Raw genomic sequence first — 25,078 nt, 5'->3', positions numbered from 1 at the left:
AAAAAAGAAAAAACAAATATGATGTCATAATTTTTTAAAAGCACTTATAAGAAGGAACATGAACTTGCCACATAGGAATTTTGTATAAAAAAGTTCTAGAAACAATCCTCTTTTATTAATATAAGAGAAGAGAAGAGATGTTTTTTTTTACAATCACTTAATATGTGAAAAAATAAATTATAAATATAAGAATTTAAATTCTTATTCATTCTTTTTTATCATTTATAGAAAAGAAAGTATTAAATATTAAGTCTATCAATTTATTATTTTTTGGGGTAAATGCATTCCTAAATATTAAGTCTATCAATTATTATATTTTAAAAGATTATTATAAAATGTGACTAAAGTAGTTATACACTCAAGGATACGTCAAATCTATAAATCTATAAATCTATGTATTCTTAGTTATCTTTGTTAAATATCAAATCGCTCGGGTTTTTATGTTTTAGAAGTATAACAAAACACAAAGGACTTTTATGGAATGATTGCTGTAATTTCAAACTCGTTTAAATACTTGTATAGTATGTACCGTCGACGATTGCCGAGGTCAATATGAATATAATACTTACTTTTCAAAAAAAAAAAAAAATCCTAGAGTTTTAATTTATCACATAATACAATCATTGTTCATAAAAAAGTATTTCATAAATCTTTATGATTTTCTCTATATACAGACATTTGTAGTATTATTTTATATTTTAACTTTCATTGTAAATATGATAATATAGAATGAAAAATTTTTTATTTGTAAATTAACTCGTTTTAACATGATACAAATCATATTTTACATCATGACACTAACTAATACATTTTCAATATATTTAATTTAATTTGTATTTGTCAAATAAAATATCATTAAATGATAACATATCATTAATTATTAATGCTTATATATCTGCGTAGTACATTGGATAATATTCTCATATCAATAAAACACGAGTAATATAATCAAGCACAGCAAAATATTTATATGAATTTTTCACATTTATTGAGAAAAATAAAAAGGAAGTGTTTGGTGACAAGGCTACAACAATCCCAGGATACAAACAAAGTTCAATCCAGAACAACTAACAAAACCCATTCGGCTTAAAAATCAAAACTTTATCCAAACCAACCCATTTGTTTTTTCAGCAACAATGGGGAAAGGCACTGATAAGTTTGTAAAGAATACAAAACAATTATTTGACAATAATTTGAAATTCTTGAATAGGCATTTAGGAGAACCATTATCTCATTTAATTGATATTCCTGTTAAAATTGTACTTGCCCCTTTCACTATTGTTAATCATCTTTCTGGGTCTGCTCCACGTGGCTTTGGTGTCCCTGAATTCATTTCCAAAGTTTCTTATTCTGCTATCTTTGTAAGTCCCCTTTTTCTTTTTCTTGATTTTTGTTTTTTGTAAAGATTGTTACTTTTATTGTTGTAGGTTTAGAGGGTGTTTGGATTTAGCTTATTTTAGAGGTTTATTGGTATAGTGGTCTACTGGTCAGACGTCATAATGTCGGGTTTTAGGTTCGAAACTCACTAGGTAACATCTTGGAAATGGTGAGGGAAGGGGTTCACGAAATACCCGTAACCATTAGACTCGCCCTCACCGGATAACCTGAACAGCCGTTTAGGGGGTTTATCGTTTTATTGATATTTTATAAAGCTCAATAAAGATTTAATTTTTTTATCCGGGAGTGTGAGATTATTGGGTGGACCTTATGGGATCATAGAAGCAATTAGAGCTAAGGGCATCGGCATCGCCCGAGTGGAAGGTGTGGCGTGGGTGGTGACCACGCGTGGCACACCGCCGCCGTTGCCTAACCACCCACGCGTGGTGTGTTTTGACTTTTGAGTGGAACTTCCACTCGCGTGGTGAGTGGGTCAAAGCTGACCATTGGTGCATTTTAACGGATAGAATTGCTTTTATTTTTTTTTATTTATTTTTGTTTTTTTTTCTTTAAATAATTACATACCTCTTTCATTTTAAACCACACACACTATCTAATAAAAAAAACACACATAAGCACATCCATCAAACAAACTCATTTTCACAAATGGCAAAACGATTTGGATCTAGGGTGTTATTAGATGAACCGTTTGAATGGTTCGACGATAGTAGTTTGGAAGTATTTGCAGATGCGATCGAGGCCGGTGCTAAAAGTTCTACGGAAAGGTCAAGGCAAAAAGTTGTTAACCGCAACCGTTGGGAAGCCAGAGAAAGATTGTTCCGCGACTACTTTTCCGATGAACCAAAATTCGATGATGATTTTTTCGAGGATAGGTATCGTATGCCTAAACGTTTATTTCTAAAGATTGTTCATGATCTTGAGTCACGGTACGAGTATTTTCAGGAAGGTTATGATGGTAGGATGAAAAAGAGTTTTACCGCGATACAGAAATGTACGTCCGCCATTCGGCAGCTTGCAACCGGTAACCCACCAGATGAGTATGATGAGTACTTGGAGATGGCTCAAAGAACATCACGTAAATGTCTTCAGGTTTTTTGTGACGCCATGGTAGAGATGTATGAGCAACAATATCTGTGTAGACCAATGACGCATGATATTTTGCGGTTATACGAAGCACATGAGCAGAGACATCACGACATCACCTGCCTGGTATGTTGGACAACCTAGATTGTACACATTTCGTGTGGAAAATGTGTCCAATCGAGTTGAGGGGCCAGTATAAAAGGGGTGATCATCAATACCCCACGATTATGATGGAGGCGACGACTTCTCATGATTTGTGGATATGGCACGCTTTTTTGATCCTCCTGGTTTACTAAACGATATCAACGTTCTGTAGCAGTCTCCATTGTTCCTCCCCTAGCGCGTGCCCAGCGCATGGGCACGACGCCTAACTGCCCATTCACTGTGAATGGTCACACGTACCCACGTAGCTATTATCTAGTGGATGACATTTATGTCACATGGTCTACTTCTGTTAAAGCGTACAAATATCCAATCGATCCAAACGAGAAAAAGTTCAAGCGGCTACCGGAGTTAGCTCGAAAGGATGTTGAACGCGCCTTCGGTGTTCTCAAGCAGAAATGGGGTATCCTTTGTCGACCATTTCGACAAAATTCGGTTAAAGCAATAAGGAACCTCGTCTATGCGTGTGTCATAATGCACAACATGATTATACAGGACGCCGGTTGCGCTATCAGTCCGGTTCATATTGGAGATCCCCGGGTCCAACCTAAGAGTCAGCATGACCGTTTACAGGAGATACAGGACGAGGAGACACATTTTCGGCTCCGACATGATCTTACGGAGCATATTGCGGCTCAACACTTACCATATCTCGACGTCTATGAAGAGTAGAACATGTGATGATTTATTTATATGTTGTTTTTTTTTAATTTTTATGATTGTTTTTATGTGTTTTAATTTTATTATGTAGTTTTTATGCTTTTAGTTATATTTATGTTTAATGGAATTTTAGTTTTAAAAATAAAAATAAAATTGTAGTGAGTGGTGAGTGAGTGGTAGCAATGCCAACAAAATTTGGGTGAGTGGTGAATGAGTGGTGGATTTGAGGTGGCGTAATGTAATTGGTTGGAAATGAGTGATGAGTGAGTGGTGGGTGGTAGTGATGCCAACACCCTAAGTAGATTAGCCTGGTAAAAGAAATGAACTTTTGGGGTTTTTGATAATTCTATAAGTGGATAAGCCCTGAAAATAAGTTAATCCAAATTTTCCTTTAGTGCTGTTATTGATTTTTTGTGTTAGTAATGCGTGTGTTGATCATTCTTGTTTTATTGTTTAGGCGGTTGCGGCACTTGGGACTTGTGATATTGCACTTGAGTTGGGGAAAAAAGTTATATGTCAAAGGTGGTTCTTGAATTTGATAGTTATTGTTGTTTATATTATGTGGCTTGAAAGTGTTTTGGAATAGTTAGTGTTTAGAAATTACATAATATCTAGTTAGTCGCATAATTTACAAAGTGAAGTTCCAATTTTCATATGCATATTAGGGGCTTTGACTAATTTGTACATGGAAAAAGAATAAAATATAGATTATATATGAAGGGTTGTTTTTACACATATTAGTAATTTTAATTTAAGAAGATTGAGTGTGCTTGTTGATATATATTTGAACATGTTATGGGTGGTTTAATCTTTGTTTCGGCTTGCTTAACACACATTTGTCCTGAGAAGCAGAAAGTTTAATTCCCAATAAGGTCACAAGTTTGGTAAACTAATTACTTGTTGTTTTAGTTAGTTTATGTTAACTCATTAATCGTTATGGGTGATTGCTTCATATAAACTGTACCTCGAAATTGTAATGACCAAAATGTAGAGACCTTGTAGTGGCCTAAGTTCTTCACATTTCATGTATTATAAATAGTATAGGGTGTTCATGCTGGATATACGGTACCCGATTAGCCTAAAAGGCTAAATGCTGGATTGGTAATTTTTTAAGTATGGCCTATCTTTTCCATATTCAGTGTTGGCTCTTCTGCTAATAGGAACATGCCTTCCTACTTTTGATAAGCGTTACTAAAGTTCATGAAAGAGCGATAAAATCCTAGTAATAATGGTGGATTCGGGTAACTTGTTTAACCCAGTAATTATTGTGTTCATGTATCTTGCCATTGTGTGATTTGTGTCGATATGATGGTGCATCCTAATAGTTTGTAGTTGCTCATTTAGAACTTGATGCGAATGCACCTCAAGACTTCAAGTCTAAGAACTTGATGAGAATGCACCTCAAGACTTCAAGTCTAGGTTTGAAACCAGCATACGACATATGCACTTGCTTAAGTGACCTTCTTTTGATACAAACTGCAGGAATTGTCAGACTTGCAGCGGATGGAATGCGTTACGGTGTACAATGTGCAGAGGCACTGGGAAGGTTAAGTACCAGGTGAAAAACTATACACTAAGAAGGTACGTTTACAGTTATCGTAAAGGATGCAATGCATTTTTATTGAGCAGATACTTAATCGATATGTGATCTAGATTTCAGTATAAACACATATATGCATCATAAAAATTAACCATGTTAAAATTTTCCTTCAGTGGAGAGAAAGCAACAGCAGAGACCATTGCTGCTGCCATTGCCGAGAATAGAGCAGAGCTTGTACATCTTCCAGCCACTTTGGATCTTAATGTTCCATTGCCTTCAAAAGACTGTGACACCTGTGACGGAACCGTGAGCATTAAACATATGAAAAATGTTTTCGAATATGTTTTTTAATCTTTGGGTGTAAACTAGATCACTAATACGCAGGGTGTGATGAAATGCCCCGAGTGCAAGGATAAATTACAAATCAGGATATCCGCCGACGACGTGAGTACTTTTGAAAAATCTATTTAGTAATCATTTACCTGTTACAATTAAATGAAGAGGTCTAAAAGTTATGGCCTTTTAAGTATTGATGTATGCATACTTCTGTGTGGACATAGAATTCAGAGGCATGTTATGTTTTAAAGATACTAAACTAATGAATACTTTGTGTTTATTTTTTATTTTTTTTTTACTTCTTATTTCAATAGGTAATGCATAGATTAATCAGTGTTCACATGTGTATTATTTCATTCCGCAGATTATCGAGCCTCCATGGAAAGCATATAATATAATGAAAAAAATGGACTACCCTTACGAGGTAGGTTTCATTATCTTACACATAGTTAATGGTGGGTTGTGCCAATGTTTAATTACATGTTAAACCTACGGATAATGATATCATCCTCACATCAAAATGTCTGTTTCAGCATATTATTGACAGCATGAAAGACCCCAGCATTGCTGCTTTTTGGTTGATTACAATGCCTCAGATCATGGGAGGATTTGAATATGATGACGAAGTCAAACAGAAAATTTGGTGGCAATACAAGGTTTTCTTCTGTTTTTTTTTTACTGCTGATTAACCTGAAACTATGTGTCTCCATTTAATAACCAAATTAGCCATGAAGAATTGCTAATTCGATTGACCATAGTTTATTGAATGATGTGCATTCAGGAAAATATGCGATATGATCAACTTCGGGATGCCGTGGCTAAGAGAAAACCTGGATGGGAGTACTTGCAAGAAGTGAGACATATTTATTAATCTGAACATATATTTAGGGGTGTTGAACTTGTAATGGGGTGTTGGGTAGGTTGGTAACGGGTCAAGATGGGTAATTTTTACTGCAGTCGGATCACATCTAAATTTCGACTCCTAGATCTCCTAGCTTCTTGTAGTAAAACAACTTGCAATGTTTATGCCTTCATTTACACTTCGGATGACTTTCAATCTATTTGCCTGCTTCTATGATAATTTTGCCTCACATTCTTTTTGTTTAGTTTTGTTGGCTTATTGGATTTGACCCGTTAGAGATAAAATATTTCTCATGTTAACTCCTTTGTTCAAGCCAGTAATCATGTGTATTGTCATCAATATACAGGGCTTGATCTCAATGGATCCTGAACGTGCCAGGAATGATCCAGTGGTAGTGAAGAACATCCCTTACTACAAAGCAAAAAGTGCATTAGAGGCGGAAGTCATGAAACTCAATCCGCCACCACGACCTCAAAACTGGGGGGTATGCATTTGTTTCACCATATATCAAACACGGATCATTCTAAGTTTTTGACGTAATCATATGTGTATACAGGACCTAGAGGTTCCACTAAATGCATCCGCATGGAGCGAGGAAGACCTAAAGGATCCTAAAAAGTTGTACGAAATGACAATTCTTCTGAATGCCCAAAGGGAAATCGCAGAAAAGATTTTGGATGATCAATGGGAAACAAAATGGCGCCAAGAAAAGGTTACTATCAACTAGTAAAATTAGTAGAGGTGAAAATTATGGGTGGGTTTGGTAATGAATCAAAATGGGTTTGTGTTGAAACGAAGACTTTTTTTGTGCTGGCTGAAATGGATTGGCTGACCCAAACACTTTTTTGTTCAATTTACTATAGCGTCTTTACTCTTTAATCTTTACAGTGATTACACAATAAATGTTACAAATGTTAAACAAATTGTTTGAATAAAGCGTTATGGGATAGGATGTGCATTAAGGATAAACTATGGGCGGCTTTCAACCCGTTCAACTTTTCTGGCCCATTTGACCTGTTTCATCCTTGGCTAACGATTTGCACTAAACATGCGTGTGAAAGTTACCGTTGTTGTGTGACTTTCAGTTGAACAAGTTGATGGAAGAGAAGCTACAACCATACATTCAGAATATTGATGATGGTGTTCTTCCTCAGCCAATACTAGCAATCCCCCAGAAAAATGATCAGAAGGTTCATTTCTCAAAACTTCATCTTTATTATCGTTTTGGTTTTGTTTCTCATTTTATTTATATGGTTTGGTTTATATGTGTCTCAGAGGACTCGTCGACCAAGAAGATGGTGGTTTTTTTGATGACGAGAGCTGTGAACCTACTGTTATCAAAAGATATGGGAGCTAGGTAGTTGAGTAATGTTGTAGTGTTTAGTCGGCCAAGTGCGGATTGAACTGGTTATTATCACGAGATATAAAATACATGTACCTTAGACAGTGAAATGTAAGTTAACATCTGATTACTTGAAATTTTGGTTAAATGATAATCAGTTATTTGAGCCATCAAATTTGTGGCTTTTGGTTACCAAACCACCAAGGCTTATTCTTTCTTTTAAATAACACAAGGAGACGATATCTGGGCATTTTTACATCAAGCATAAAAAAGTTACAGTATATGCTTTGATTGAAAAAGGTTCAATGAGAGTGGCTTTTGGTTTACAATTCTTAAAGAGTGGATGGAAGAAATACAGATTTAGCTACTGGAAAGTTAATTGCTGTTTACTGAGCTTCACACTTTATTTGATCCAACAAAAGGCTTTGTTGATTAGGAAGGATAATGAGGTTAAGAGAAACAAGTGAAGTTGCTAAAAATAGAATATAAATCTGACATAACCTAGCTACCTAAGGAATAATGTCACTGCAAATGAAAATCAGTACTAATATTATTGTATCTAACGATATATAATTCATGGTATTGAAAGCTCCGCCTCATCGACCTCCACACCTGGTGATAACGTTGCAACCTCGATTATATGGGTTAGCTTCACCTCTGCTATTGCAATCATAGTAAGATTGGCCACGTTGGTTGCACGGAACATTGTTCCTATGCATTGCACCATAGCTAATGTATCCCCTTCCAGCAAGGATTCGTCGAGCACTTTCTGACTCCATCATGATCTCTTCCTCATTGCCAATCACATCCTTTACAAGCTGACTGTGGCCATTTGAAATTTGACTCAGTGTGCCCCAATTCGGTTGAAATGGCAAGTTCATGGACGAAGAGACTGCAAACCAAGCGAACGTCAAAGACCAAAACATGAGAACCGTAACGTTGTTAGCCATTATAGAGATAATAATGTAAAATGAAGAAAAATGTAAAGAGTGTTTTGGGTGTTATAGTTTTAGTATTGTTCGATCTTCAAATGTATATACTAGTTGAGACTTTTTATTTATGATCCGCAAAATTTGTTACATTTTTATATTTGATTGTAAATGTAAGAATGTTAAATACATATATCACATCATGTGGTGCAGCAAACACATCGGAGTGTAGTTGTATTTGTTTTTGACTTTTGACAAGATATGCAAAGGCCATAAACGGTCCTAAAAATAAATATTTACGAGTAAAGATGCTACCAAGGACTTGCTTTTAACTTTTTGAAAAGTTAAGCAAATATATGTAAGTTGACTAATAGCATTGTATCATGTTGGTGTATGGCAAATTCATGAAAAACTACAGAGAAAGGTACAGAGTATTTATTTATTATAATAATCAAATGCGGTAGACATTTTGAATATATACAACTAGGTAGATACACCATTCCTTCAAAGTTGTTCTTCAAATTGATAATAATCTCTTAATTGTTGGGTTGCCTCATTTTTGTTAGACAAAGGCCCTTGATTACATGTTTTTGTTAAAAGAACAAGTTACATGCAAAGCCGATTTTGAGTTTTTTAGTATCCTGGATGAGACGAAATGAAATTGTTTTTATAAATTTTTGTGATGAAAAAAAAAAGAGATTAAAAAGAAGCTCACTTTTGGAAGAGGTCATATACCGAACTAATATGACATCTTTTTTTTTTTTGTAACATATAGTATATGTTTACTATTATAACCCTGGTTATTGGATATCAAACGAGTTTAAGTCACAACAAAAATATATCTTTTACTCGTAATAGATAAGAGTTAATTTTTGAGGTGTAAATGTGTAATTCGATTCAAATAAAATAAATATAAGGTACTATTCATCTTGTTCCTAGTGTGTATATTTTAAATTTTATGCAAGTCTGTCAAACATAAACTATTGTTCAGTTGAATGATTCGTGTTCGATATAATGTACGCAGATGAAAATTGCCCGACAACAATTTTAGAGAAAATGAATGGAGGAATTGAAAACATTATCGTGTTACACTAAAATGTATATGATAGTGACATACAACCAATGAGTGTCGACCACATAATTAAGCGGATGGAGTTTATCATAAGACCCAAACAAAATTTTAGAGATTAAATTGTTTGATTACACAAGAAAGAATTTGAATAGAACAGAGTAATGAGTCAAAAGTCCTAAGAAATCATCTTTTAAAACTCACACAACCGGAATTTTTCAGTTTTAAAACGAACCAGTTTTTAGTCAAATGGTCAATACTAACTTCAATAAAAAACGGTTTGGTTCGGTTATGGCTATTGGAAAAAAACCCAAGGTTATACAAATCAGTTTGGTCCGATTCGAAACCAGTTTGGGCAAAAAACCTAGCTATAACTTGTTTTGAACGGTTTGTATAGACAAGTTGCCAAAATTGACTGTCTTGAACCGTTTTCATCAAAACTGATTTTGACCGATTTTAGTTTTCGGTGTTCTTTTCTATCATTTTAATTTAGTTTTTTTTTTGTATGCGACTATGTAGAAGGCTAGAAGTGAAATCATCTAATTAAAAATAAAAATTATATATAGTGTATAGTTCATACTTTAGCAAAATGATTGTCCACTTTAACCACAAGACATTAATTATTTATTTGTTTATTTATTATATCTTAATCAATTCCATTGTTACTACTTAATTCACATTTGTTTAAAAATAAAAAGGTAAAATGACATTTTCTTGATAATGTCTTTATTAATTATTGTTTAGATCTTAAACTGTAATTTTTTTTATTCATGGACAAAAATAATAAAAATAATCAGATAATGCATATAAAGAAAGAAAAAAACTGCTTAGTGCCGTTAACTGTGGGTTTTTGAGCCCCAGTACCTCGACGGTGTATGGAAAGGTTAAATTGTAGGCAAACCTTACCTCTACCTAAGTAAAGATGCTGCTTCCATGTTTCACCTAAATGGTAGAGAAGACCTTCCACGTACAACCTTTGCATGGGATGAAAATCGAACCCATGACCTCTGTCTCCAGAGGCCAGGGTGTTACCACTATCCAATTATACTGCTCCAGGTAATACATATACATCATAACAAATAAATAATAGTTTTATATAAAATAATCAAAAAAACAATACAAAAAAGTGGGTGTTTTTGTCGAAATTCTGAACGCCCTTTAGTAATCCATAAATTCAAACGGCAGGAATGTAGGATATATCATCTTTGTACAAGTCCATACCTTTTGACCATGCTCCTGTAACATCCCTGTAAAGTTCACATATATATTCTACTAACTAAAAATAAACTTTGATCAACAATAAAGAAAGGAGAAAACATATAAAAAGCATATGGTATCTATATCATTCCATCTTAATTAATAATTTAATATCATTACTTTTAACTTTAGCCACTTGATATATACCTATTATATTTTTTTCCATATGGTATTTATACAAGATTACAAGATAAATCATATAGAAGCATATGGTATCTATATAATTCATATGATACACCCATTATTTCCATAAAAAAAAAAAAGAAAAAAAAGAATTTACGTATCTTTCCAATATTTAATGTTCATAGCAACAAAAAGTGGACGTAAGAATCAATCAATTAACAATGATATGAAAAGTACTGGTTCACAAGTGAAATTTATGACTCATTTTTTTTTTATATATATATAAAGATTTTTGATTATAACTAATGAGAGCTAGGTGGCTGGTAGAGATATGTATTCTGACTTGTCAAGATGTGATATATGTTGTACACTTGTACATATATCGATATTAAGTTTGATTGACATTTCTTTTTTACATAATCTTTTAATCGACCCATTAAATCTCCATTTTGTTTTTGTACGATATCTGGATATGATGGTTAGTATATATATATATATCTATTTTCTTAAGAATATATATATAATACATACAATTAATTAATATGGACGAGCTAAGTTTTCTATTCGATTAGCCATAATTAAAAAATAGACCAAACCATATATATACTGATCAACCTACTGTCTTCGTCAAGACAAATACACGTAAATAAATCTTTACATATTATAAAGTTTCCCAGTGAATATATTAAGAGTTGTCAAGTTCAATCTTTCTGGATTTCTTGACGTTTTCGTCTAGCTTAACGAACACTACTCTTGTCTGGTCAGTTTAAATATTGTCTTCATTCGGTTCCCGAAAAAAATCTGTCACCTAAAGATCCACTGCGATAAAACCATCTCGAACTATATATGAACTGAAGAATTTTGGTCTCAAATTAATCTATCTTTTTATATCCCATGCCGTGTAAATATTTGGAAAATGGTTGATTGGGTTTGTGGTCAACCTTTCAAAGCCTCATAAATGACTTTATTTATGAATATGAATGATAATTGGGTCATTGTAGCAATTACAACTCAACTTGTAGAATCATCTCTGACCTTTTTTTATAAGTGTATATATATATATATATATATATATATATAGGTTCCATTTTATAAAGTAATAAATCTGTTGAATCAACTAGCATGGTACCATCAAAATGCGATGGTATTTGTGGCAACGATGGTGTGGTGGTGGGGGACGACTATTGGTGGTGAAGGTGACATCGAGTAGTGTAGACAATTGATGTAAAAGTAATTGATGTAAAAAATTAACGAAGATATTTTAAAAGATAAATGACTGATACTATAATATAATTATTAAATATATTTTTAGACATTTTCTCCATATAATTTTCAATATGGGGGCCATTCTATTTATAATACAGTATAAATATAGACAGAGGCGGTACTAGAAAAAAATCCCAGAAGAGACAAAATTAAAAAAACCGTGTAATATAAATATAAAAGGGGCCAAAATGTTAAAAATAATTTTAAAATCGATAAAAAATTTAAAAATACATGACAAAATTTAAATTTTGAGTAAGGCATTTGCTCCCTTTGCCTCCATGTGGTACCAACCTTGGATATAGATATGGCCATATGGGAGATGTCTTCTAATACCAAATGACTATTGGAAAAATTTAAATCAATATTTATACTTTAATTAATGGTCTGACTTTTGAAATAGCAAAATCCAATAATGCAAAAAGTAATGTTAATATGGAATTAATATTTTACCTAAAATCTGTGGAGAAAATGAAAGAAGAGCGTAGAAAGATCAAACAAGTACCAACCCAGCGTTAAAGAATTTATTGCATGACCAGAAACGTTTTCGGTTTTCAAATTTTATACAATGTGACATGTGTATCCTATAAGTTGGACTATATATGTATTGATATATTATCATATATAGAAATAATTATACAAATAAAAAGATTTATGCACCCAACAAGTTATTACAAAACAATGTAGCTAATGATCAGCTGTACGTACATATACAAATATGTTTATTCAGTGGATAACCATGATAAACACTCTTTTATTAACACGTACTCAACTAAGATTTGTATATCAATCCAGCAAAAATATACATAAGAAATCAATAAGGAAAAACCTCATAATCATTAATTAAGACACAACAAAGCAAAAGCCGTTGTCACAAATGATGCAATTATGGAACCAGAAAGTAGTGGTGTAGCGGCGGATGGTGGTGTACCAACATCTGCGGCCGGGTTATTACCTCCGGGAGCCTGTCCCGGGCCACCGGCACTACCACTACCACCACCTCCACCCGGTGAGGATGCTGGAGAAGATCCACTTCCTCCACCGGGTGAAGACCCGCTTCCTCCACCAGGTGAAGAAGCGGGGGAAGTCCCGCTTCCTCCACCGGGTGAAGATGCTGGCGGAGTCATGACGGGTGTTCCAGATGGTGATGATTCAGGGGATCCGGGCATTCCGCTTCCCCCGCCAGGTGACGACGCCGGTGGAGTCACGACGGGTGTTCCGGATGGTGATAAACCAGGGGATCCGGGAATTCCGCTTCCTCCGCCAGGCGAAGACGCTGGCGGAGTCATGACGGGTGTTCCAGATGGTGATGAACCAGGGGATCCGGCCCCCGAAGGTGGTGAAACAGGGGAGCTAGATGGAGATGGCGGAAGGGTTGATGGAGAAGGTGGTGTAGTGGTGGATGGCGGTGGTGGTGATCGGTTTCTTGGAGACAAAACCACCACAATTAGCTTCTGGCCCTGGTCACAATTCGATTTATTACCCGAAATGAAGTAAAACGGGCCCGATCGATCAAGTTTAAACGTAGAATCACCACCTTCAAGCTTCATAATCGGGTTATTCGAATTACATCCATCATAATCTCCTTTGTTCACTACCAAAACCGAATCCGACCCACCATCATACTTGAAATCTGCAAACAATCAATACCCAACTCAATCTCAAGAACCATAAAAAACATGTAAAATAATTGTTTAATTCAAGACATTTAATTTACGTTCATAAAATAAAATAAAATAACTATCAGAACAAGTGTATAAAAACGCAATAATCAGATAAACAGTTTTGATAAGAAATTCCAAACAACGTAAAACTTGAGTCCAAAAAACACTTACGCAAGGAATCATTAATCAAAAACCGCAATCTACCGGACCAGGTGTTGTAGCTTTCAGAAGGGTGTAAGGTCCAGCCCTTTTTGCCACCAACTTCGAAAGTTTTAGCATTTGAAGAACAAATGAAATTAGTAATGAAAAAGAATATTAAAAACAAGAGAGAATTGTGAGACGCCATTAATAATATTGGTTATTAGCTAGTGTTTATGTGAGTCAAAATGAAGATATGATATGTTATCAATTTAACTTATATAAAGAAAGATCACACTGATTACACGCGGCAAAACTTAACGGTAGGATTTTTGTTTTAGTTTGATAACGACAGGGCCAGTCGATCAGTCCCCTACCGACATTATTACTCGTATATATATATATATATATATATATATATATATATATATATATTGTTGTGTAATAGAAGTATAACAGGGGTAGGCCGGGGCCAGTTTTTTACGTAGTTAAAAAGATATCTACCAGGATCAAGGTTCTTTTTATCGACACTTAAAGTTTTATTTAAAGGACACGTATTCTTCTAAATGTATAATTATCCAATTTTTTATACATCATAAATAATTAAAAACTTTTACTTGTAAGTAATTAATATTATAGATATAATACCTAATATAATTAAAACTCTCTTATAATAAAAATCTTATTTTGTTCATTATTTCCATAGATATAGATTTCTATCACCCATCGTATTTTAGTGAAAATTTATAATTTTATAGACTTATAGATAGATGATAGGATAGGATGGTTAAGGTTATGCATTATGTAGGTGCTCTATATAGAATAAAATCAATCAATTGCTTGGTGAATTTGGCAAACATTAATAGCTTTATTTGAAATCTATAATTTAGGGATGTGCATGGTTCGGTTTAGACGATTTTAGCTAAAAATCTCAACCAAATCAATACATACGGTTTCACGATTTTCAACCCAATCCATTCAAATTGTTTATGTCAAACCAAACCAACTAAAATCAATTAATCCGGTTTGGTTTGGACGATTTAAACGGTTTTTTATTTTTATTGTTTGAAATAAAATGTATAAAAGTATAAAATAATATGTAGCATTTAAGATTCGATATCACGACATAACAAAATATTCATAAGTCTTATTAGAGAAAACAAACATAACAATTTAAAATTCGATATCATGTCTACAACTTTGACAATTAATAAGTATATATAATTTACATTATTAATATAACTATAAACTTACAATTATTATAACTAAATGATCCGGTTTGGTTTTACCGGATTGTATAATATCAAAAACTAAAACCAAACCATACGAATGGTTTACGAAAAAAGCAAACCGACGGTTCAAAAATTTGATTTAAAACCCGCCAATTCATCCAAATATCTCGGTTTATATGGTTTAGCCGGTTTGGACCAAACCATGCACATCCCTAACCTATATTATGTACAGAATTACCAATAACTCCTAAGTTTAAAAATGTCAACAAAATAACATTAACAATTATTATATATATTTACTCAAAACGTGTATAACATTTTATATGGAAAAATTTAAGGTAGAAATTTGTCTTGATGTATAAAAGTTAGGAAACCCTATGACACTTTCATGTGTCCCATATGTGTGTGTGTCCTTTGTGATTGATTTACCTAACCTTGGTGAAGGTGACAACTTTATGAGACCTTTATGCTCATATTTCTTTTACATTGATACCCTATGTGTATCATGACTATGTGGATCAAAGATTCAAAATAGTACTTAAGATGAATTAAAATTAAAGAGTAAAAAATAGACTATACTTCAAATGGGTTTATGACTTATTTGTAAGGTTTTTGATCGACCTTGAGAATTTTAATCAAGGTTCGAGTCTCACTTCTTACATTTGTATGAGTTGATTATTGAAAAGGGTGTTTTGAGAGTTGTGAGTTCCCTCCTAAGAATATGTGTAATTTAGAAGTATGAGTAGCTTGCTGTTCAAAAAAAGAAGGAATGATACCCGATATTTAATTGATGCATATCGGAAGTCTATTTTAGAGGCATCAGAAAGTAAATATATATATATATATATATATATATATATATAACATATGCACATTAAGGTTAGAGGCATTAAGGTGTTTCTACAACAAGATTGACCTTTAGTGAGTAAAAAGTTCTCACCATAGGTCAAAATATTCTCATCAAAGGCATAATGAGAGAATATATCCTCAACAAAAGTCCGTCGCTATTTATTTGTTGCACGGACTTCATTTTATTTTAGGTCCGTACCTTTTTAGGCGAACGTGACAGACGCGGCACATGGAAGCACCACAATTGTTGCTACATCTTTTACGTTAAGAGTCCATCACACCCACACCTGACAGCTTATTAAGATATAATTAGTTTTCTATATTATTAGTTTCCATGTATTAGGTTAATAGACTATAAATACAACCTCTTGTAATTCTCATAATCACAATTAAAATACATAACCTACAAGGTTTTTCATGCCATCCCGGGTTAACCATTAACCAAAGGAAAACGTTAAAAAAAAAAATCATCACACCCACACCTGGACGGGCCGAACATCACCCAATTGCATATATATAGCATTGGAAAAGTAGTGAAAGCTGAAAGTTAAGCAAAGTAAACATGGGGGCCCAGTACATAAAATTTGGGCCTGGGCTATTCAATGCAGACAAATAGACAACTGAAGATAAAAAACCATAACAGGCCTACTTGAAGTTGGCATGTTTTTCAACATTCTCATTGTTTCTTATATTAATTAAAAAGAAAGAAAGAAACTGCCCAGTGCCGTCTTTCGCGGGTTTTGAGCCCCAATACCTCAACGGTGTATGAGGGAGGTTAAGATGTAGGCAAACCTTACCCCTACCAAGGTAGAGAGGCTGCTTCCAGTTTCTACCTAAATGATAGAAAAGGACCTCCGGCATTTGCATGGGATGAGGCTACCACTGATCCAAAACCACGCTGCTTTGTTTCTTATATTAATTGTCAATTGATTTATTTGTTCATCCTATCAGCATGTAATGTCTGGGTTTAGTTTTTCATCAATTCTTATATGGGTGAGTTAAGGTGTAGATGGTGATGCCATTCATGTATATGTCATAATCATGAGTTCATACAGATGCCATTCATGTATGACTAAAAAACACAAAATTTTTGATCAAACAAGAATCTTGTTGTCGAAATGGTTGTTTCCATTGAGTTCCACTTGGGTCCACTTGTTAAGATATACAAGTAATAGAAGGCTACCGGTTTGGCATGACAATCCGCAAATTAAGCCAATCCATAATCCCTACATATCAAACATTTGGAAAGTGATGTCAGACTAAAAGTTTAATCAAGCAAATTGATATGATCTTATATTTGTAATATGTAATAGAAGTGTCACCTTTGCATATAGTTTTAGTAGAAAAGCAAGGGCAACTGCAACCGGCATGCCAATAAGATAAAACATTGCTAGGTTGATGTACACAGCTAGATGTTGCCAACCACAACCCCTTGCCACCCCTGCAAAATAATAAAATTCATTGACATCGCATTTTGAGTCGGTAAAAGAAAAAAAAGAGCTGATATTTACAATACTTAAGAATGTGCTCAAAGGGCAATGAGTAAAAAACCGCTCAAAGTCTATGTCGGCGTATACAGGTATACAGCCAACTTAGACAACTTACATTTTTGCATATGGCCTATTTTTTTTTGTCTGCCAACCCAACTTGACCCGGCCCATTTGTGTTTCAACTGTTAATCCATAATGAACCCTATAGGCAAACCTATTGACATTTTGGAATATGGACTACTTTTTTGTCTGCCAACCCAACTTGACCCGGCCCATTTTGGCATGTACCAAAAATGTTGATTTAACCTGTTACTTACCAACACACCTACACTGCTACACACGATGTTAGTTTGTTACCACCTCAAAGAAAAATGTAAATTTGAATATAATTAACAAACCTGATAAGACTCCTTGGATGGAATCAAGAATTATCGAAATCATCAGGAAAGGTGTCATAGAAGCATATTTGTTTATGATCACGAGACTGTCACTAAAGAATCCAGCCCAAATATTATGACCGAACCCCAGTGCCACAACAACAGCAAGAGCAAGGATGACAGACAGCTTTAGACTCACACCCATGGCATTCTTAGCTCTACTGATATTCTTAGCTCCCAGCTCATTTGAAACACGTGTGCTGTTTAGTCCACGATGTTATTAAATACTTAAATGCGACTGATTTTAGAATTTGAAATGTTCATCTCAATTTGAAATGATGTAAGAATATTGCATCTAACCTTGCAGCAGCACTAAGGCCGTATGTAAACATGTAGGCGATTGCTTCTGTATTAACACTAACAAAAAGAAATTGCTTCTGATTAGTAAAGTGAGAGGCTTAGAGATATGCATCAAACCCTTTTCACCTACCTCCTTATACATCGGAAACCATTTCAACTAAAAGTCAAGAATTCTTACCACATGGCAATCAAGGAAGTTGTTATTTCTGAATTTGGCAATATGCCGGCTAATAACACAAGTAACTCAAAAGCCCAATACTCCAAACTGCAAAACATGAAAGAAACCGGAAAAAAGATGTCAGCTTTGATCCTGATATTCTCTAAAATTATTAAGGAACTCAGATAACACTAACCACACCATAGCAGCAGAGGGAAGAGCAAGCTTTAAACTAACAAAAACATGATTAAATGATTCCAAGGAGAAACCTTGCCAAGTTTCCTTAAACCGTGCGTTAAAAAGCACATATCCTGCTAGCAAAAATATTGAAATCCATAATGAAATCGAAACAGCCAATGGGGCTCCAACGAAACCTAAAGAAGTCCAACGTACAAGTACATAAGTAATGCCAATATGGAGGATTAACGGGAAGAGTGAACAAAATACTAAAGGGGACACGATGGATTGTGTTTGGAGAAATCTCAGCACATTATTTAGAAGCCCGTAAGCGAATAGACCAGGTATAAGATACTTGATGTAGAGAGCAGCCATTTTGGAGATTTGGGGATCTTGTTGCAGTAAAACGAGAATAGGTTCAGTGAAAAGCCAAAGGATTGATATGAGGATGGAGAAGAATATGGAAATCCAACAAGATGCTTGTAAATATATTCCTAACATTCTGTATAGTTTTGCTCCAAATCCTTGCCCACATAATGTCTCAAGTGCACCACTTTGCCCAACCTGATCAAAGAAATACACAGAAACTTCATACGATTAATGTCTTCAAGCCTGTTAGGACATTTGGGTATGATTTGAGATACATAATCTTATCTTAGAACACTTGTTTAATTAGTAAGGACATTCTGCTTGTTTATGTTAACTGTCTTATGTGGGTATTGAACAAAGGACTAAATGCGGAAGGAAGCTAAGCTGGACGTATCTAAACTGTGATAAGTAGGAGTTTAAATGCTATAAGAGACAGAAATGCAAAAATGGTGGGCTCAATCAACAGTTGAAGTAAGTGGACCGTATGCTTAAATTTACAGTTCTCATATTAAACAGAAACTGGGGAACATGTTGTGGTTTTCGGCTGATTGGACTCAAAGAGGCTCTCAATGAGAGTTGTTGCTCGATCAATATTCTGTCTATTCATCTTTTTATAGTTTTAAGACTTTATGTTTTTGCTTGTTCTGCAGTCTCAAAACATCATGGTGATTTGATTATACTAGATGGATTACTTAGTTGTGTTGCTATTTAGTAACAATCAAGGTAAATGAAATAGTTTGTTTATATTCGTCCTTAATTTTGTTTTAGCAACCATTAAGTTTCAGGTTCTTTATTGATATAAAGGTGTAGATAGGTGGAATACCTTTGACCCAGGGTGCCATTTTGACACCTATCATTATAAAGATGACTCTAGGCAACTCCCCTGAAACAATGGGCACCACTGGAGGCCAAGTTTGAAAACGGGACTCGTGATCTTGACAAAATCACTCCCAGGACCCATGTCCTTTGTGGGTCTGAGTACCGGTATCTATTATCAAATATCAATTGCAGTTGTGACTATCTAAAGGACTAAAGCTATCTCAACGCATCACTCATGTGTTATACGACTATAGTTTAACAACCTTGATAGTAACTTTTAGATGGGAAGTCGAGTACCATGATAAAAAGTAGAGATTGCCGGGTTTGGTCCAGATATTGGTAATTCCAGCCCTAAACTTGATTCTACAAGTGGTTATTAAACCCGTTACCAGTTACGACAAATTATACATGTATCTAGGTTTTCATCGTGATCGCAAGGTGTAAGGTTGCCAAAAGGACAAAGATTTTATGGAAAATAAACAAGAAAAGCAATTCAAGGGTGTGGGACTATAAACTTTGGCCAATTAGAGCTACATATCTCACTGATACAGGCTTAAAGTCAATTTTAAGTCTATAGCGGCGACTTATGTCATTGTTTTAGTTTTCTTTTAAAAGAGGGGACATATCGCCCCAAAAAGATGTAGCTCCCGTTAAATATGTACTACTTTTAAAGCATGGTTTACGTCTTTTAAGTTTTTGTCGTTCCTATAGACTATGCACTCTTTGGAGTGGGTTTGAAGTAACGCGTGTTTGAGAAGGAAATTGATAAATTTAGATGATAATATATACTCATAATAATCCGTTTAATCTCACTGAAATACACTATTGTCCAACCTTAATAATATTCTTAATAACATTACAGGTGATAAAATCAAGAAATAAAACTAATAAAAATTATTCATTAGATTACATGTATCATAAGTTTGTAGGTTTAGGAGAATATATCAAGACGAGGATTTATTGTTTTCCGTTTGAGAAATAGCATAACGGCGATGTCACGACTCTAAAGAAAGAAAACTCACTATATTTGGCTATGTTTAATTAGAGGGAAGTTGTGTCGAATGACTATTGCACTGGCTGACAGAAATGGGCGGTCACGTGACCACGCACTGAGTTTGTTTTGTTCTCTTTCATACACAAACAAACAAACCCCTTCGGAATTATTTCGAGAGCCCCACCGTGTTTTATATATTCGCATTCCCCAGTTTTATTATAAACGAAAATATTTTTTTTGTTGGGACATGACGTAAGACCAATCGGTCAACAAGCATCATAAGTAGTTAAGTACTGCCGGGTTCGATCTCCTTGAACGGGACTATATATTGCGACGACATGAGGGCTATTAGTGCGACATTTCGCCTATATAGGTCCGGTCGACATACCAAAAGTTCTGGTCATATCCGATATGAAATTATAGATCGCCGTTTGTTGAATAAGTCCAACCACGAATAATAATCTGACACTTTGGAATGGCAAATCTCACACGTCTTTCTTAATTCATTAAAAAACTATATAATTATAATAGGCGTAATTAACTTGCTAATCAAGTACTCAATGGTTAAACAAATAGGTTGAAATCATGCACAACCTCAGACCTCAAATTATTTGCTGGGAAAATTTGGAGAAAAAAAGAAAATTAAGAAACATATACTGTCTATTACTCTATGTTGAGAAGAAAAATGTTAAATACTATTTTAAGGAGTTAATTTGCATAGAAAACTATATACTCGTAACTATTTTATTCAGCATAACTATAACCTTGAAATTGTATTCACAAATATCCTATTGACAACATGCGAACTTTATTGTTTCCATATAAATACACAAAATCTGATGTAATTATTTATATTACCCATTAAAAAAAACACTCTTTTTGAAAGTTATATGGAATAAATGTTTAAAATGTCCTCTCTTACCTATATTGTATAATAGTTTCACTTAACAGTCTATAAAATATATTTACACACATTATCTCCTTTAACATTAATTATTAAATTACATTATCTACATTTACTCTTTAAATTAATTATTTTTATATCAATTATCTAAACTACTCGACGTCGCCTCCACCACTAACAGTCGCCCTCACCACTACACTATCATTGCCACGACCATTTTCACATCAATTTTCTAAACTTATCATAACACATGTTAATATATACTTCTTGAAATATCATTAAATGCATTTAACATACATAAATTCTGATTACTTTTGAAAGTAACAATAACTTGATATAGTAATGTTCAAAATAAAAAAAAGTTTATATACTAACTTGAATCGACATTTTTCAATTATTAATGTGCTTACAAATATGATATCTTAAAAGCTATATATGATTAGTTTGGATAGTAAACAAACATTAAACTTCATACAGAAAAATCAAACTATGCTACACTTATCAGTTTGTATCTTGTTATCATATAGATAAATATACAAACCCGGCATCTTATATGCAACAAAGATTCTGTTTGTGTACCAAAAAACACTTTTAACAATAATTCTCAAACAAACACCTCCCATATTTTGGTCAACTAGCTGTATTAAATTCAAGTAAAAAAAAAAAAAGATTTATGGGGGTAGGACACAATATTGAAAAGCTCATCTACCCACACACTAATGAAGACAAGTTGAACATGTGAAACTAGCTAGCCACAAGATTATGAGATGACACATTTAATGACAAGGACATAATTAAATTAAGTATTATGGCTCGATATCAACATGTAAATAGATAGATATACAACTTAAAGTATGTATAACTAACCATGAAGGAGAGTCCGGTGACCGTGGCCCAAGAATTGGCTAGATTAGCCGCGGCAAGCTCGACTTCTCCGAGATGGCCCGCAAACATGACAGATACTAATGGTATGGAATAATAAGCAACATTTGTTAGTATCATTGGTAGAGAAAACAATATCTGGTTCTTAGCCTCTTCCCAGTCCAACACTTTCTTCAACCAACTATTTCCATCTTCACTAGTATTGTTGATGTAGTCATGATCATTACCTGGCTTAACTATCAAAGGAGTAGTGATTTCAGACATGGAAAAAGTTGGATAGTAAGGATCGATGGTGTGATACGTCTTATATGTATGGACTTATCATTTACTAACATATATGTACATGGCTTGTTAGTAATATTTTTCTATTTCTTATTACCCCCACTAGGCTAGGCATTTATGTATAACTAAAATAAAGAAGTGTTAAAAGTCAATTCTCAAGATTTCATAAAGTATGTTTTTCAGGAAATGATAATCGTACTACAAGTTTTGATACATTTATCATACTGTATATCTTTTATAACATACCCCTCCGTCCCATTATATATTGTCTTATTTTGAAATTTCAAAGTTTTTCTTTTGTAACTTTGACCATATATAGTTTTAATTGTGTTATATAATAATCGATGAAATTTATATAAATAAAAGCATATCTAAAACTCTATCAATCCATATAAATTTCATCAAGTATCATATAACACAAACAATTATATTTAAGGTCAAAGTTGCATAAAAAATACTTTAAAAATTCAAAAGTTGACATTTCTAGTGGGACGGAAAGAGTACTATATAAGTGTGTAATGCATAACAGTGGTAAATTTATCAAATTCCCTGATACGAATATCACTTTGTTTTTATATATATGACGTTAGAAAGAGTATCTTTTTATGACTTTTTCTTCTAATTAAATCCACGCAATACCATGGCTATCAACAAATCCTACAATTAAACAACAAAGACTTATCAGGGTTGTTGATTTTTAATTCGGATATCTTTTTATTCAAATCTTCCTAATAAATTTACCATAAGACTAGAATTTCTTTTCTTTTAACGGACAACCAATAAAGTCCAGATATTCGACAAATTAATGGTGAAATGTGACCCCATATGCTTGTGAAACGTATACAGTGCTGAGTAACTCAAGCCCAACATCTATGATTCCGGAAAAAAACGGCTTCTTGGAAAACCTAATGCGATAAAACCAGATGTACACACAGAGGTGGAGCCAGGATTTTCGTTTGACGTAAATTACTCACGAATAACGAGTTAAACATACATTATTGTATTAACGGGGTCAGCATTAAAGAAGTCCTTGTAGAATAGTTTAGCAATTTAAAACCATCTATGAAAGACCTATATCACCTATAATAGAGGAAAACTCACTCAAAACCACCCTAAGTAGAAATTAAATAAATGTGACCACCTTAAATATATTTAGGATAAGACCCGAACTTGAGATTTATTGTGAGAAAATAAGTCTCATTGCCATTAGATTATTTAGTAGTGATTATAAAAGATATTTTTTTTACATTTTTAATAATTAAAAGTTTAAAACACAATGTATGCTTGAAGGGCAAAAAAAAAAAAAGGAGAGAAAGTGAAAGTAGTAAACTAGTTTTCACCAAAAGAAAAATTATAAAGGGCCTTACATTCAAACAAAAGATATATATGGGCTTTTTGATATAATAAATAAAAAATATAGGGGTTTAGACTAAAATTATGAATAATTAAATTAGATTAAATAGCCACCAATAAATGTAATTGTTTATCTTCTTATTTCTTCTTTTTTTTTCTGATCGGCACCCACCATTAAAACATCAGATCCAAGCTTAAAATATAAATTCGAGCGCTTAGTTTTATTAACCTAGTGTATTTAAAAGGTATATATATGTTGACTTGCCTAACTTGATGACCGGAAAACCTACAACTTGCGACGCAAACAGTGCAGCTCTCCACTAGTTGGCGGGGACCAAGCACCCCTTAGTCCCGTGCGTACACATAGATAACTAGAAACCATTATGAAAGATGTTATTAGACCATAGATACAGAAGACCACTCCACTTGTTTATATAGTATGAGGCATCCTTAGAGCATCATGTATGGTTACATGATGCACAACCATCCAAAACGTTATTTTAGTGTCACATCGGCTTTTACAACTTTATCAGTTTTGGGTCGTGTAAAACCATCAAAAACACATAACACTATTTTTCTTCATATTTTATTATTTACTTTTATAAATTATATATATAAATTTATAACTATTTTTTATTCAACAATATAAAAATAACATGACATTAATAATAGAAACTTACTTTTATAAGTTATATATATAAATTTGCAACTAATTTTATTCAACAATATAAAAGTAACATGACATTAATAATAGAAACAAAAACACATTAAAAAAAATACATAAACAATAATCTTAAAGTCTTTAAATAGGGGGAAAAAATGGCAAATAAAAAAAAAGTTAAAATGGTTACTTTTAATTATATGTTACATATCTAATTTTCATCCACAAAAAATCTCAACATTATACTTGTTAAATACCTTAATAGTTAGAAAACTTAATAAAAATTTATTTCTAAATCTTGTTTCTTCTTCATCATCATTTCTCTACCATATGAGATGGCTCTCTC

At 33.5% G+C, this 25,078-nt stretch overlaps 4 protein-coding genes across 4 annotated transcripts; 1 reads left to right on the top strand and 3 right to left on the bottom strand.

Annotated features, from left to right (window-relative positions):
* The first annotated feature begins 1,113 nt into the window (after window positions 1–1,113).
* On the top strand, window positions 1,114–7,580 carry LOC122599827. The gene is made up of 12 exons (XM_043772415.1): window positions 1,114–1,361; window positions 3,761–3,825; window positions 4,786–4,884; window positions 5,017–5,149; window positions 5,228–5,287; window positions 5,544–5,603; window positions 5,713–5,835; window positions 5,961–6,032; window positions 6,388–6,525; window positions 6,598–6,753; window positions 7,127–7,231; window positions 7,317–7,580. Exons 1-12 carry the CDS (start codon window positions 1,137–1,139, stop codon window positions 7,350–7,352), a joined length of 1,272 nt encoding a protein of 423 aa, XP_043628350.1. The 5' UTR covers window positions 1,114–1,136; the 3' UTR covers window positions 7,353–7,580.
* Window positions 7,581–7,979: 399 nt separating this feature from the next.
* LOC122602365 (protein RALF-like 22) lies at window positions 7,980–8,333 on the bottom strand. The gene has a single exon (XM_043775060.1). The coding sequence runs from the start codon at window positions 8,331–8,333 to the stop codon at window positions 7,980–7,982; it is 354 nt and encodes a 117-aa protein (XP_043630995.1).
* A 4,396-nt stretch (window positions 8,334–12,729) lies between these two features.
* Window positions 12,730–14,097, bottom strand: LOC122599676 (early nodulin-like protein 2). The gene is made up of 2 exons (XM_043772221.1): window positions 13,860–14,097; window positions 12,730–13,657 (listed from the first exon to the last, which is right to left on the bottom strand). Exons 1-2 carry the CDS (start codon window positions 14,032–14,034, stop codon window positions 12,864–12,866), a joined length of 969 nt encoding a protein of 322 aa, XP_043628156.1. The 5' UTR covers window positions 14,035–14,097; the 3' UTR covers window positions 12,730–12,863.
* A 2,897-nt stretch (window positions 14,098–16,994) lies between these two features.
* LOC122600643 (protein DETOXIFICATION 18-like) lies at window positions 16,995–22,802 on the bottom strand. Its single transcript, XM_043773393.1, has 7 exons — window positions 22,422–22,802; window positions 18,488–19,032; window positions 18,313–18,399; window positions 18,135–18,191; window positions 17,796–18,034; window positions 17,230–17,348; window positions 16,995–17,133 (listed from the first exon to the last, which is right to left on the bottom strand). The coding sequence occupies exons 1-7, from the start codon at window positions 22,698–22,700 to the stop codon at window positions 17,002–17,004; spliced, it is 1,458 nt and encodes a 485-aa protein (XP_043629328.1). The 5' UTR covers window positions 22,701–22,802; the 3' UTR covers window positions 16,995–17,001.
* Window positions 22,803–25,078: the final 2,276 nt, after the last annotated feature.

The sequence above is a fragment of the Erigeron canadensis genome, chromosome 5 (genome assembly GCF_010389155.1).
Source record: "Erigeron canadensis isolate Cc75 chromosome 5, C_canadensis_v1, whole genome shotgun sequence".
Classification (NCBI taxonomy): domain Eukaryota; kingdom Viridiplantae; phylum Streptophyta; class Magnoliopsida; order Asterales; family Asteraceae; genus Erigeron; species Erigeron canadensis.
This window is presented reverse-complemented; position numbering and strand designations above follow the sequence as displayed.

Bases quoted from the DNA above. Each gene is read 5' to 3' on its own strand.
- LOC122599827 (XM_043772415.1), top strand. From the start codon at position 1,137: ATGGGGAAAGGCACTGATAAGTTTGTAAAGAATACAAAACAATTATTT. The intron at 5,836-5,960 runs GTTTTCTTCTGT...ATGTGCATTCAG, and splicing joins AAATTTGGTGGCAATACAAG to GAAAATATGCGATATGATCA. The intron at 6,526-6,597 runs GTATGCATTTGT...ATGTGTATACAG, and splicing joins CACGACCTCAAAACTGGGGG to GACCTAGAGGTTCCACTAAA.
- LOC122600643 (XM_043773393.1), bottom strand. From the start codon at position 22,700: ATGTCTGAAATCACTACTCCTTTGATAGTTAAGCCAGGTAATGATCAT. The intron at 18,400-18,487 runs GTTAGTGTTATC...CATGTTTTGCAG, and splicing joins CCCTCTGCTGCTATGGTGTG to TTTGGAGTATTGGGCTTTTG. The intron at 17,134-17,229 runs GTGACACTTCTA...TTTGATATGTAG, and splicing joins TACTAAAACTATATGCAAAG to GGATTATGGATTGGCTTAAT.
- LOC122602365 (XM_043775060.1), bottom strand. From the start codon at position 8,333: ATGGCTAACAACGTTACGGTTCTCATGTTTTGGTCTTTGACGTTCGCT.
- LOC122599676 (XM_043772221.1), bottom strand. From the start codon at position 14,034: ATGGCGTCTCACAATTCTCTCTTGTTTTTAATATTCTTTTTCATTACT. The intron at 13,658-13,859 runs GTAAGTGTTTTT...GATTGTTTGCAG, and splicing joins TTTGATTAATGATTCCTTGC to ATTTCAAGTATGATGGTGGG.